Here is a 14490-nt window from a genome sequence, read left to right on the forward strand (position 1 = left end):
GCCAGAATATTTATGCCTTTCCAGTTTAGATGCAACCCTCCTTCTTGTACAGGTTCCACCTGCCCCAGAAGAGACCCCAGTAGTCCACGTATCTGAAACCCTCCCTCCTGGTGAGGATGAAGGAAAGATCATGCTGGAGTTGGCGGAAATGGCAGAAGATGATCTTTTGGATACAGAGGCTGGTGGGGCGGAAAGTGGTTCTGGGAGGGAGGGGAAGGGGCGAGGACAGAGGTGCAGAAAATGGGTCGAATCCAGTTGAGTGTCTTGTCAACCACAGGGGGAAAACCTCAGTTTAGGAAAAAGGCAGATATCAGAAGCACCATTTTCAAAAGTGGCATCATCAGAACAGATGCAATGAAGGTGGAAAAACTGGGAGAATGGGATGAAGTCCTCACAAGAAGCAAGGTGTGAGATGTTGTAGTCAAGGTACCTTCCAGGAAACAGGTGCGAGGAGCTGTAGTCAAGGTATCTTACAGGAAACAGGGTGTGAGGAGCTGTAGTTAAGTAACCTTACAGGAAACAGGATGTGAGGAGCTATAGTCAAGGTAAAACATGACAGTAAAAAGGGATAGGTACAATCTTTTGTAGCACACTAAATGATTCCAAATTAATATGTAGAATTTAATATATAGCAGTATACACACTGTATTGAGAATTTTAAAAATTAACAGTACCTTTGAATTGGTCAATGTGACTTTCTCTGCAGAAATGTTCACATCCAAATCTTCTATGGGAAACTTTCTTGCTTTAGCTGAGGGTAAGAAGCACTGGGGACATTGGCAGTTATCCCTTAACCACACATAAGGATATTGGCTGTAGTTTCCATCGTCCCAGTGAACAGTGATGCATCGCTGCTTATCAAAGGTCTCTACTTTTTGGATAGCTGGAATTGGCACATTTATATTAAAAGCTGCAGGTGTGTGTTGTCTGTGAACTTGGAAAGGAACAACTGGTTTGGGATGACATATCTGTCCAGCCTGTAGAATTTGCATTCCATTTTGATACATTTTGTTGTTGAGCAAATGTTTTGTAATTGTTCGCCACATTTTCGCTTTCAAAATCTTTCAGAAGATGTCAGCTGCCTCTCACCCGGAATCTTCAGTCCAAATGCTTGAAGCAGGATTCTCACTGTCCACTCAAAATTCAGCGATGCTTCTATAAATCAAAACATAATCAAGAGAAGTGAATTGTCATTTTTGTTAATGTGAAAGCAACTCAGACACATACTTAAACTACAGAATCACGATATCGTCAAGTAAAACAACTCCATTCCGGGAAATCAATCCTAATGAATACAAAGATTCCTGTAGAGACTTTGAAGAATAAAATAATTATAGAAAACATTGTTGCTAATTATCATTACTTGGCATTGAAAACACAACCTATCAATTACCAAGAATGAGAAATTTAAAATCTGTGCTGCTTTTAAAATTCAGAATTAATAACAGCAACCAATTGCAATTACTAATATTTTTAAAAATCTATATTTGAGATCATGGAGCAAATTGACGAGTGTCCCCGAGATATAACCAGTGCTCAAAGATTCCCAACAATGTTCGCACCATAATGGGATTGGATGTTTTACAGGAGCCTAAAACATCCCCCACCTACCACTGCCCCAGTAGCTGTCCTTCCACCACCCTCTTAGGATTTACCAGAGGTTGCTTCTACCTAGCAAGCATTCTAAAATGCAATCCTTTTGATGAGCAAACTACCTGTGGAAGTGGAATAGGCAGCTCACCCACAATATTTAGACATGGTCCAACTTTGGGGATGGGCCTCAGGCCTCTTGGTGAGTGTTGCCCATACAGTGTTGATTCTGTTGAGTCAACGTTTCTACTCCAGTATATTTTATTAAGTTCCTACAATGAAACATTTCCATGTTTGAGGTGATGTATTTAACTGAATATTTTTATGGGTTGGATTTTCAATTGCTGGCAGGGTTCCAGATGCGGGTTTGATTTAAAAATCACCTTCTCAGAGGGCAGCACTGGATCCCGACACTCTGGGACAAAGTGGAGGTGTAACAGGGAACTTGCTCACCATAAATTTAAAGCCCATTAAGTACTTAGACTAAAATAAGAACAGTAAATGCTGGAAAAACTCAAGTCTGATTGCGGCTGTGGAAAGAGAACAAGAGTTAATATCTCTTGTCCATATGACTTAGTCATATGGACTCAAAACGTTAATTCTGTTTCTCTCTCCACAGATGCTGACACGTCTGCTGAATTTTTCCAGCGTTTTCTTTTCATTTCACATTTCCAGCATCCACAGTATTTCGCTTTTAAGTTCATAGACCAGCTTGTTAATGGGCCAGGAGGGTGAGAATGGAATATTCAAATTGGAAACTGACAAGTCTTGTGCACATTAGTAAAGGTTTATCTTTTATATAATGAAAAGTTTCAGGACCTGGGAGATCATTTGTATTACCTTCCATTTGGCTGTTTGGCCACTTACCTGCACAGTGAGACTGCTCCCTGCTCTCTTTGGCAAGGCAGCAGCAGTCTCCATTATGGCTGCCATCTGCCTTTGCCGGTTGCAGTCTACAGGCAGCTCCTGCCCCCTGGAGACCTCAATGCCATTAATTAGGTGCTGAGCTCACCACTGCACCATTAATGGCATTTAACATGTGATTATTGTGTCATATGAGCGATTTGGTTGTGGTGCAAAGTCAGGACATGGAAATTATCCAGATGTCAGTGTATATATATGTCAGGGCAATTTAGGGATATGGCTTATACAGCAATCATCTGTAAAGAGCAAAGATAATAAAATACAACTTGTTGCCCTCGAACCCAGACCAAATAATGACATGGACAAAGACACTCATACTTTTGAATTGTTGCACAACAAATCTCCTTTATTGTATTCTACCAAGTTACCACAAAAGTATCAAACCCTACTACATAAACATTAGTACAGCAGGCATAAAACTTTGCTATACACAAAGTAACCAACCTCTGATTTACTTCATTGCACACACAGTAACTAATATCTGACCTATTTTGATTTACACAAAGTATCCAGAAGATATCAAAAACTTCACAAAATATCCAAACTCACGACTTGGACTTAGACACGTAACGAGGTGAAGTGATCAGATTCCCTCCCGATACGCTTTGTTCTGACATCTCCAAATCCGAGACTTGGGGTCATGCTGCTTCTTTGGCAATGGGTGATCCCATTGCTGCGGATGTCTCTAAATCTTTTATTCTTATACAGATATTACTGGCATTAATCATGCTTCTAGTCACGTACTCACAGGACAGGCGCTAATCAATCACTGTCTTTTTGGTCATGAATGCTGAAGAGTCGTACCTGTCAGGAGGTTGTAATTCTTTCAGAAGCACAAAACACAGCAAGAGCCACTGTGCAATCAACTCCCGTGCTTGTTCCATAGCTGCACATTCTGTTCTTTGCTGCTTCCACAGTCCTTAGCCTGATACAGAGTTAACCATTTTAACCATCAGACTTTCCTGTTGTCCTCCTTTTGTTCGTGCCTTTATGAATATTCATCAATCAACAAACTGGTCTCAAAGGCATTCATGTAGTTCAATCCATAAAGAGTTACATGTTATAAAAATAAACTGAATCTCAAAATTTATATTACACAACAAATGAGAATCTGTAAATCAGATGGAAAGGTAGACTGATGTAAGGTGTGAAAATTTGAATCAGTGTACTGTGATTAGTTAATTTTGCAAGCAGAGTGACATTAGGCTGAATTTTCACTCTCCAGACAGGAGTGCAGAGTCAGGAAAATTCTTGACTGCACAAACCGGACTAGGGAGAAATCCCAGATTTTCTCATTTTCATTTTGGAAGGGGGAAGGGGCGGTGTTCTGGAACATAAGAACAAAAGAACTAGGAGCAGGAGTAGACGATCTGGCCCCTCGAGCCTGCTCCGCCATTCAATAAGATCATGGCTGACCTTTTTGTGGACTCAGCTTCACTTACCCACCCGCTCACCATAACCCTTAATTCCTTTACTGTCAAAAATTTATCTATCCTTGCCTTAAAAACATTCAATGAGGTAGCCTCACCTGCTTCACTGGGCAGGGAATTCCACAGATTCACAACCCTTTGTGTGAAGAAGTTCCTCCTCAACTCAGTCCTAAATCTGCTTCCCCTTATTTTGAGGCTATGCCCCCTAGTTCTAGTTTTACCCGCCAGTGGAAACAACTTCCCTTCTTCTATCTTATCTATTCCTTTCATAACCTTATATGTTTCTATAAGATCTCCCATCATTCTTCTAAATTCCAAAGAGTATAGCCACAGTCTACTCAGTCTCTCCTCATAAGCCAACCCTCTCAACTCTGGAATCAACCTAGTGAATCTCCTCTGCATCCCCTCCAGTGCCAGTATATCCTTTCTCAAGTAAGGACACCAAAACTGTACACAGTACTCCAGGTGTGGCCTCACCAGCACCTTATACAGCTGCAACATAACCTCGCTGTTTTTAAACTCCATCCCTCTAGCACTGAAGGACAAAATTTCATTTGCCTCTAGAAGTCAGGCCCTCCCCAAGAGAAAGAGTTTGGAGGCAGCCACAAGGGCTGCTGGGTGCAGAGGGCCAGTCTTGGTGTATGGGATTTGTAAGAGAAAGAATAAAACAAAAATTCTGCATCTCATCCCTCATACCCCCTCACCCCACACATTCCCCTTGCCCTACCCAAGCCAACTCGTACCTCCTCATCCATGTTCTATGCCCCTCATACCCTCCATGCCAACCTATGCCCCACTTCCCACCCCCATGATGCTTCATACCTCTATGCCAACTTAGAGCCAACTCATGCAATCCCATGTGCCTCATTCACCACCTTTTACCCTGACATCCTTCGGGTTAACTCACCCAGTATCTACCATGGGCAGTCCTCAGGACCCATGCTGAAATGAAATAAAATAGTTGCCAAAACCCTGCTACTATTCATGCCGGCGTGATCTTATGATCCCGCCAATGGTGCACCCCACCACAGGTTTCCCGGCAGCGAGGTTGTTCAACTGAAAACCCCGTTGACAGCGACGGGATCGTATAATCCTGCCACCAGCGAGTACGCACTGCCTCCTGCCACAGCAAAACATGCTGCAGAGTGGGAACAAAACTCCACCCAGTGTCTACTGAGGACTTCACTATTTAAAAAAAACTTGTTGATTAAATACCCATTCAATACATTTAACTACTTTCAACTACTTAATCCATTATGAAAATACATGTGTATTTATAGACTCATATTATAGGTGTTATGGTTATTTGGAGCTGTCAATCAAATACTGAATTGACACGCACCCCATTGTGAAAATGATAGGTTGTGGAATCAGACATGCAGCACTAATCTTATAATCGTAACTCTCAGGCCTATGTCAAAAGTGAAATTTGAAGAACTGACTTTTTAAAAATAGTAGATGTTTTAAAATTTTAAAGGACAGGAGATTTAAATGCCTAGAAAACTTGAGAGTTCCACAGAGCATACCCACTTCTTACACATTCATGTCCACTCTTACCAATCCCAAAGGTCACTTACCTCTCCTAAAGGACACCTTACTTCTATCAAAGAAGTGCTTTAACCTATTCAACAGGTCCCTCAACTTAACAAATGGGTATCCTACCTCTCCAAATAACTCTAGTCTTTTCCTCAAAGGTTTAAAGCCCATGAGTCATGTTTTGGATATCCCACTAAGAAAAATTGGATCTGTTTGAAGGGAGCTTTTCCATGTGCAGACACCACCGTGAACCATAGATGTGTGAGTTACATCCGCCGCCATTATCTTCTGGTGAATATGGTGGGTGCCAAGTTGAAGGGTGAGATTCAAGAAATGGGATTCTGCTGCCATTTTGTATTCATTTATGGGATATGGGCATTGCTGACTATTTATTGTCTTTCCCTAATTGTTCTTGAGAAGTTGGTGGTGTGCAGCCTGCTTGAACTGCTGCAGCCATATGTTGTAGGAACATACACAGTGCTGTTAAAAGGGACTTCCAGAACTTTGATCCAGTGACAGTGAAGGAACAGCAATATAGTTTGTGTGACTTGGTGGGGAATTTGCAAGTGGTGGTATTCCTATGCACCCGCTGGACTTGTCCTAGGTGGTAAGGTTTGGAAAGTGCTGTCAAACGAAACTTGTTGAGTTGCTGCAGTGCATCTTGTAGATGGTACACACTGCTGCCATTCAACGCCAGTTCAGTTGATGGAGTTGAACTCATCCTGGCAAGTGGGGAGCATTCCATCACACTTGTGACATGTGCCTTGTAGATTGTGGCCAGAATGTGGGGAGTCAGGAGATGAATTACTCTGCACAGCATTCCCAGCCTCTGCTCATGTTGCCATAGCATTTATATGGTTTGTTCAGTTCAGTTTCTGATCAGTGGTAATTACCAAGATGTTGACTATGAGGGATTCAATGATGACAATGCCATTGAATGTCAAGGGGTATTGGTTAGATTCTGTTTTGCCAGTGATGGTGCACTTGTGTGGCACGAATCGCTTACCAGCCCAAGCCTGAATGTTGTTCAAGTCTCGCTGCGTATAGACATGGACTGCTTCAGACCATTAATAGCCATTAAGGATATTAGTTCTGGAATGATTCCTCTGATAGCGGCAATAACATTGCGATATGTTTGAAGTATTCAAAGTGTATGGAGTCAAAGTTTGTTGGGGGATGAATTTGTATATTATCCAAAGATATTAGTGAGGGGAAAAGTAATGAGTTTCAGTTAACAGTATACACTTTAGGCTGTTCCAGTAAACATGAGGCTACTTTTGCAGATGTGATGTTTTAAAAGCACACAGTCAGCTTGTGGTTTCACCTTGGATGAAGCATCTCTAAATTATATTACTCAAATTATTCAGTAGAATTCCAAGATGACCAAAATTGTTTATTCAGGGAAGAGGAGGATATTGCATTACAAATAATGAGAAGCATAACACACAGTGGGCCATTTTGTGTCTGGTTAATGGTCAATATTTTGCCCCACACCTACAAATATGACTAAAACTGGGGATAAAGTACTTGTTCCAGTTAGGGCCCACAATTAAATAAACATTGTCCTCTAGATTGAAGCCTTACCAGCAGCTGTAAATTTTCCACTCTGCCCTGTTTTTAAGTCTTAAACTTGTATTGCAATGCAGCAGCACTTTTTAGCAACAGAATGATGATACTAAACAATTCCTACCCAAGAATTATTGATGGGATACGGTAAACAATAAAGGACAGTAGCCCTGGGTAACACCCACCTCTGCATTCCTACTAATAGTACAATCATGTCCTTAGTGCCTTGCAGTAATAGATTGTTCGATTAAAAAAAACCCTAACACAAATTAAGAGAAGAAAGAATACAATGGAAATTAGACAATAGGGTGGTGAGTGTCTGGAACAAGCTGCCAGAGGTAGTAGTAGAGGTGGGTACAATTTTATCTTTTAAAAAGCATTTAGATAGTTACATGGGTACGATGGGTATAGAGGGATATGGACCAAATGCGGGCAATTGGGATTAGTTTAGGGGTTTTAAAAAAAAAGGGCGCCATGGACAAGTTGGGCCGAAGGGCCTGTTTCCATGCTGTAAACCTCTATGACTCTATGACTCGAAATGTTGGGGGTGATTCTCCCTAAAAGATTCTAAGTGTTAAATTTGTGGGAAAATTGGAATAATTCACACTGGTTTTTTTCAGTGGGATTTCACACTAGAATCTCCCACACTCTGTGTACTGCGTGAATATCATTAGATTTCAGTTGGCAGGGCCTATTCCTGCTCGGGAGGCTGAAACCAGCAGGCCTCTGCACATGCGCAGTGGTCTCGAACTGTCAGCCTCCCATTTGTGGCCAGCTCAATCACTGGCCAGCCTGGAATACCTCACAGTGCTGCCCCCCAAACTCCGCATGGCCTAATCACGGCCCTCCCGACCATTCCCAGACCTCAACTGTGCCCCCCCCGCGCATCCTGAACGGCCTATCTCCAGCCAGCAACCCCCCAACTCTCCCCACAGTGTCAATTACCTTGGAAGACCCTCCCATCCCCTCGGCAGGCAACCCCAGCCTGTCCCAATCTCCAACCCCCCCCCAAAAACAGATTCCTGACCCCTAATCTAATGATATTCACGCAGTACACAGAGTGTGGGAGTGTGGGAGATTCTAGTCCTGACCCCCCAGCCCGCCCCGATCTCCAGCATCCCCCTACCCCCCCCCCACAGCAGGCAGAGCCCCCCCCTGCATCGGACACCCCCATCGACCAATGGCCTCCCTCCTGTGCCCATCGATCCCCATGCAGAGTGGCAGCGGACCCCCACCCCCACTGATTACCCCCTAAGCCTTGCCCCACCAAGCCCTACCCCCTTGGCACTGCCCCATGCCCAATGGGCATTGACACTTTGCCCATTATGCAGTGCTGGGGCACAGGCTGACACTGCCAGAGTGCCCATGCCCAGGGGGCACCATCCCCCCACCGCCTGACCCTCCGGGGTCCTGGATTGCCCCCCTTTCACTCCAGTGGGATCGTCCCAATAGTTCCCCAAAAGTGGGGACATACTGTAAACCCCGCTGGAGTGAAATACTCTGGAGGGGTGGTTGAGGCTTGCGGGCCAGGCAAATTCAGTCCCAGGCCTGCTAATCATATTAAAATTTCATTAAAAATAGATGCAAATTGTGGTGAACCATAGATGGTTACCACTATGGGTACTTTACATATGTTACTCTTGTTACTGTTGGGGTTAGGATTGGGGTGTTCCACCTGTTAGCATTGTTCTGTGGTACACTCCGTTTGGCTCCGCCTTCTTACAGGAGTATAAAGGTCACTGCTACTTCCGAGTGGCCCTTAGTCTGGGATAGTATTGTTAAGCAGTATGCTCTATTCTTGTTGTGAATAAAAGCCTTTATTCCCGGGTACGTCCTAGCCTCCCGAGTGAATTAATCGCGCATCACAAATAACTTACCTGGATCTGACTGCGCCAGAAATCCGGTGCTGGGAGACGCACGCACGATGGGAACACATGTGCGAATCCCGCACATGCCCGGACACGAGATTCTCCCACCACGATGCACTAGAAAACTAGCACAGTGAGGTGGGAGAATCAACCCCCTAAAGTCTAACCAGAAACTAGTTTGCGACTTGACAAAAGGGGTTCCATTTTGGGATTTGGGGTAGGGAGTAAAAGAATGCAGATACATTTTTGATTTGGTTTAATGTGGAACAACTAGATTAATTTCAACTATTTGAGAAGGCAGAGTCGCAAAGCTGATTTAAACGGTCGGCTTCTAGATCTTTTAAAAAATTTATCTATGGGGTGTGGACTTTGCTGACTAGGCCACATTTATTTCCCATCCCTAGTTTCCCTTGAGAAGGTGGTGGTAAGCTGCCTTTTTGACCCCTGTGGTCTCTGTGGTGTAGGTACACACCCAATGCTGTTAGGGAGGGTGTTCCAGGGTTTTGACCCAGTGACAATGAAAAAATGAAGATATATTTCCAAGTCAGGATGGTGAATGACTTGCAAGGGAACCTCCAGATGGTGGTGTTCCCACGTGGCTGCCCATGTCCTTCCAGATGGTAGCAGTTGTGGGTTTGGAACATACTGCCCAAGGAGCCTTGGTGAATTCCAGCAATGCATCTTACACTGCTGCCACTGTTTGTCAGATGTGGAGAGAGTAAATGTTTGTGGAAGGGATGCCAATCAAGTGAGCTCTTTGTCCTGGATGATGTCAGGATACTTGAATTTGGTTGGAGCTGCATTCATCCAGGGAAGTGGAAAGTATTCAGTCATACTTGGGCTTGTAGATGATGGAAGGGATTTGGGGAGTCAGAAGGTGAATTAGCAGCCTCTGACCTACTCTAGTAGCCACGATATTTATATGGCTAGTCCAGTTCAGTTTCTGGTCAAAGGTGACCGCCAGGATGTTGACAGATGGAGGTTCAGTGATGCCAATGCCATTGATTGTCAAGGGGCAATTTTTAAATCCTCTCTTGTTGTAGATGGTCATTACCTGACACTTGTGTGGCACGATGCCACTTGTCAGCCCAAGCCTGGATATTGTCCAGGCCTTGTTGCATTTGAATATGGACTGCTTCAGTATCCGAGGAGTCGCCAATGGTGCGAAACATAGTGCAATCATCAACGAACATCCCCCCTTCTGACCGAATGATAGAAGGAAGGTCAGTGATGGAGCAGTCGAAGTCAATTGAGCCTAACACATTACTCTGAGGAACTCCTGCAGTAATGTCCTAGAACTGAGATGATTGACCCACAACCATCACAACCATCTTCCTTTGTGCCAGGTATGATTCCAACCAGCAGACAGTGTGCCCCTGGTTCTCATTGATTCCAATAATCCTTGGGCTTCTTGATGCCATACTCAGTCAAATGCTGTCCTGATGTCACGGGCAGTCACTCTCACCTCATCTCTGGAAGTCAGCTCTTTTGTCCATTTTGGACTAAAGCTGCAATGAGGTCAGGAGCTGAGTGACCCTGATGGAACCCAAATTGAGTGGCAGTGAGCATTTTACTGCTAAGCAAGTGCCGCTTGATAGCACTATTGATGATCCCTTCCATCACTTTACTAACAATCAAGAGTAAATTGATAGGGCAATAATTTGCTGCAAAAACAGAAAATGGTGGAAAATCTCAGCAAAGCTAACAGCATATATGAAGAGAGTACAGAGTCAACATTTCCAAACTCCAAAGATGTCAAATTACCCCGGAGTATTGGGGGATTAGCAAGGGTAAATATATGAGGTTGCGAGCATAGGGCCTGGGTGGGATTGTGGTCGATGCAGACTCGATGGGTCGAATGGCCTCCTTCTGTGCTGTAGAAATTCTATGATTCTATGTTTCGAGTCCTGTTTTTCATGTACAGCACATACCTGGGCAATTTTCCACAATGCCGGGTAGGTGCCAGTGTTGTAGTGTGGGAAAGGTTAATTCTGATAGTTATTTGCAACTAGTTTGTAGTTTAGTTTTGGGCATTAGTCAAATCAAAGTATGTCAACCCAATATAATTGTATGCCGAATTCTGGGACACTAGCTCATCAAATGACTTGGTCTTAGCATCACACTCACAATTGACAAGGGAGGAAAAACTTATAGCCCTTAAGCCAGTGATGCAAGACGCCAATGTTGAACAGTACTGGCATGGAACCAGGCACTTCCCATGCAGTTAAAATTATCAGCTGCATTCTCTAAATTCAAAGACCTATTGTGCAAAGAAAATCAAGTGTTTAAACATTCAGCCTTGTGCAGTTAAATTAAATTAGTGCAATTGAAGTTGAAATATTTTAAATAAGTCACTTTCTTTCACAGCATGTCACATTCTTTGATTTTGTAAGTTTGAATTAAGTTCTATAATTAGTTTTTGTAACTCCATACTTCTTTTAAATTTTAATATGTATTAGTTGAATGTGTTCTGGTATATTTGGCACACCAATCACTTTCGAGCATTGTTTTATATAGACTTCGTATAATTTCTGTAAGTTTTGTAAAGCTTTCTGTATTTTTAATTGACTTACTTCAAGCACTGACAGATCCACGGAGACACGGAACAGCCATGGGGACAAAATTCGCACCTCAATATGCCAACATCTTCATGCTCAGGTTCGAACAAGACTTCTTCACCGCACAGGACCTTCAACCGATGCTATACACTAGATACATCGATGACATTTTCTTCCTTTGGAGTCATGGTGAGCAATCACTGAAACAACTATATGATGACATCAACAAGTTCCATCCTACCATCAGACTCACCATGGACTACTCTCCGGAATCGGTTGCATTCTTGGACACACGCATCTCCATTAAGGACGGTCACCTCAGCACCTCACTGTACCGCAAGCCCACGGATAACCTCATGATGCTCCACTTCTCCAGCTTCCACCCTAAACACGTAAAAGAAGCCATCCCCTACGGACAAGCCCTCTGAATACACAGGATCTGCTCGGATGAGGAGGATCGCAACAGACACCTCCAGACGCTGAAAGATGCCCTCATAAGAACAGGATATGGCGCTCGACTCATCGATCAACAGTTTCGACGCGCCACAGCGAAAACCGCACCGACCTCCTCAGAAGACAAACACGGGACACGGTGGACAGAGTACCCTTCGTCGTCCAGTACTTCCCCGGAGCGGAGAAGCTACAGCATCTCCTCCGGAGCCTTCAACATGTCATTGATGAAGACGAACATCTCGCCAAGGCCATCCCCACACCCCCACTTCTTGCCTTCAAACAACCACGCAACCTCAAACAGACCATTGTCCGCAGCAAACTACCCAGCCTTCAGGAGAACAGTGACCACGACACCACACAACCCTGCCACAGCAACCTCTGCAAGACGTGCCGGATCATCGACACGGATGCCATCATCTCACGTGAGACCATCTACCAGATACACGGTACCTACTCTTGCAACTCGGCCAACGTTGTCTACCTGATACGCTGCAGGAAAGGATGTCCCGAGGCATGGTACATTGGGAAAACCATGCAGACGCTACGACAACGGATGAATGAACACCGCTCGACAATCACCAGGCAAGACTGTTCTCTTCCTGTGGGGGAGCACTTCAGCAGTCACGGGCATTCAGCCTTGGATCTTCAGGTAAGCGGTCTCCAAGGCGGCCTTCACGACACACGACAGCGCAGAGTCGCTGAGCAGAAACTGATAGCCAAGTTCCGCACACATGAGGACGGCCTAAACCGGGATGTTGGATTTATGTCACATTATCAGTAACCCACACAGCTTTCCCCCTGGTCTTGCAGAATCTCACTAGCTGTTCTGTCTGGAGACAATACACATCTCTTTAACCTGTGTTTAATGCTCCCTCCACCCACATTGTCTGTACCTTTAAGACCTGGCTGGCTGTAGAGATTCGCATTCTAATTAGTATTCTGTAACTTGATTTCTGTGTCTGTGCACTGTTTGAGAGCACATTTCCACTCCATCTGACGAAGGAGCAGTGCTCCGAAAGCTTATGGTATTTGCTACCAAATAAACCTGTTGGACTTTAACCTGGTGTTGTGAGACTTCTTACTGTGTTTACCCCAGTCCAACGCCGGCATCTCCACATCAGATCCAACAAAGACATACTATGAAAAAGCAGTTCTCTCAGGAAAAAAAACACATTGATAGGCAACTATTTTAATGACATTTTACAGGATATACTGGATCCTATGGGTCAAATAGACATCTGGACTGATGAATCCATGTTCCCAGACATCACATGCTGTCTTATCTCAAATAAAAGCAGATATTGCAACCAATCTTGCTCATTATATTCTATATATATCCTACATAGCTCAGAAACAGGAAGGGCGCAGTCACTATGCTGGGGGTATACTACAGGCCTCCCAACAGCCCACGGGAAGCTGAGGAACGGAAATGTAAGGAGATTCTGGACAGGTGCAGAAAAAATAGGGTTGTCGTAGTGGGAGACTTTAATTTCTGTTGTATAGACTGGAAATCGCTTAGGGCTGGAGGCCTGGACGGGAAAGAATTTATAAAATGCGTACAGGAAGGTTCTTTGGAACAATATGTTGACAGTCCAAATAGAGAGGGGGCTATACTGGACCTAGGACTGGGGAATGAGCCCGGTCAGGTCATCAAAGTTTCAGTAGGGGGACATGTGGCAAATAGTGACCACAATTCTGTAAACTTTAGAATAGTAATGGAAAAAGATAAGTGTTGTCCTATGGGTAAGGTGCTGAATTGGGGGAAGGCTAACTACAGCTGGATTAGGCAGGATTTGGTGGCTGTTGATTGGGAGAGGCTATTCGAGGGTAAATCCACATCTGGCATATGGGAGTCTTTTAAGGAGCAGTTGATAGGACTGCAGGACAGGCATGTGCCTGTAAAGAGGAAGGATAGGAAAGGTAGGATTCGGGAGCCGTGATAACCAGTGAAATTGTGGGTCTAATCAAAAAGAAAAAAGAGGCAAAAATTAGGTCCAGGCAGCTAAAAACAGATGGAGCACTGGAGGAATACAGGGAAAGTAGAAAAGTACTCAAACAGGGAGTTAGAAGGGCAAAAAGGGGTCACAAAATGTCCTTGGCAGACAGGATTAAGGAGAATCCTAAGGCATTTTATACATACGTTAGGAACAAGAGGGTTGTTAGGGAAAGAATCGGACCTCTCAGGGACAAAGGAGGGGAATTATGCTTAGAACCAAAGGAAGTAGGAGAGATCCTAAACGAATACTTTGCATCAGTATTCACAAAGGAGAGGGACATGTTGACTGGTAGTGTCTCAGAGAGATGTGTTGACCCGTTAGAAAAAATCTCAATTACAAGGGAGGAAGTGTTCGGTTTTTTAGGAAACATTAAGACAGACAAGTCCCCAGGGCCGGATGGCATCTATCCTAGACTCCTCAGGGAGGCAAGAGATGAAATTGCTGGGCCTCTAAAAGAAATCTTTGTCTCTTCACTGGACACAGGTGAGGTCCCAGAGGATTGGAGGATAGCAAATGTGGTCCCGTTATTTAAGAAGGGTAGCAAGGATAACCCGGGTAATTATAGGCC

The 14490-nt window shown here is 44.1% G+C and overlaps 1 protein-coding gene across 3 annotated transcripts in view; it reads right to left on the reverse strand.

Annotated features, from left to right (window-relative positions):
- The window catches only part of bbox1 (butyrobetaine (gamma), 2-oxoglutarate dioxygenase (gamma-butyrobetaine hydroxylase) 1), a 188583-nt gene that overhangs the window by 165070 nt on the left and 9023 nt on the right, over nucleotides 1-14490 (reverse strand). For all 3 annotated transcript variants that reach the window (XM_078221036.1, XM_078221038.1, XM_078221037.1), the window contains exon 2: nucleotides 675-1155. In XM_078221036.1, coding sequence (XP_078077162.1) covers nucleotides 675-1046 — 372 coding nt within the window. In that variant the 5' untranslated portion in view covers nucleotides 1047-1155. The remainder of the gene's footprint in view (nucleotides 1-674; nucleotides 1156-14490) is intronic.

This window comes from Mustelus asterias, chromosome 9, assembly GCF_964213995.1.
Source record: "Mustelus asterias chromosome 9, sMusAst1.hap1.1, whole genome shotgun sequence".
In the NCBI taxonomy this organism is placed as follows: Eukaryota; Metazoa; Chordata; class Chondrichthyes; order Carcharhiniformes; family Triakidae; genus Mustelus; species Mustelus asterias.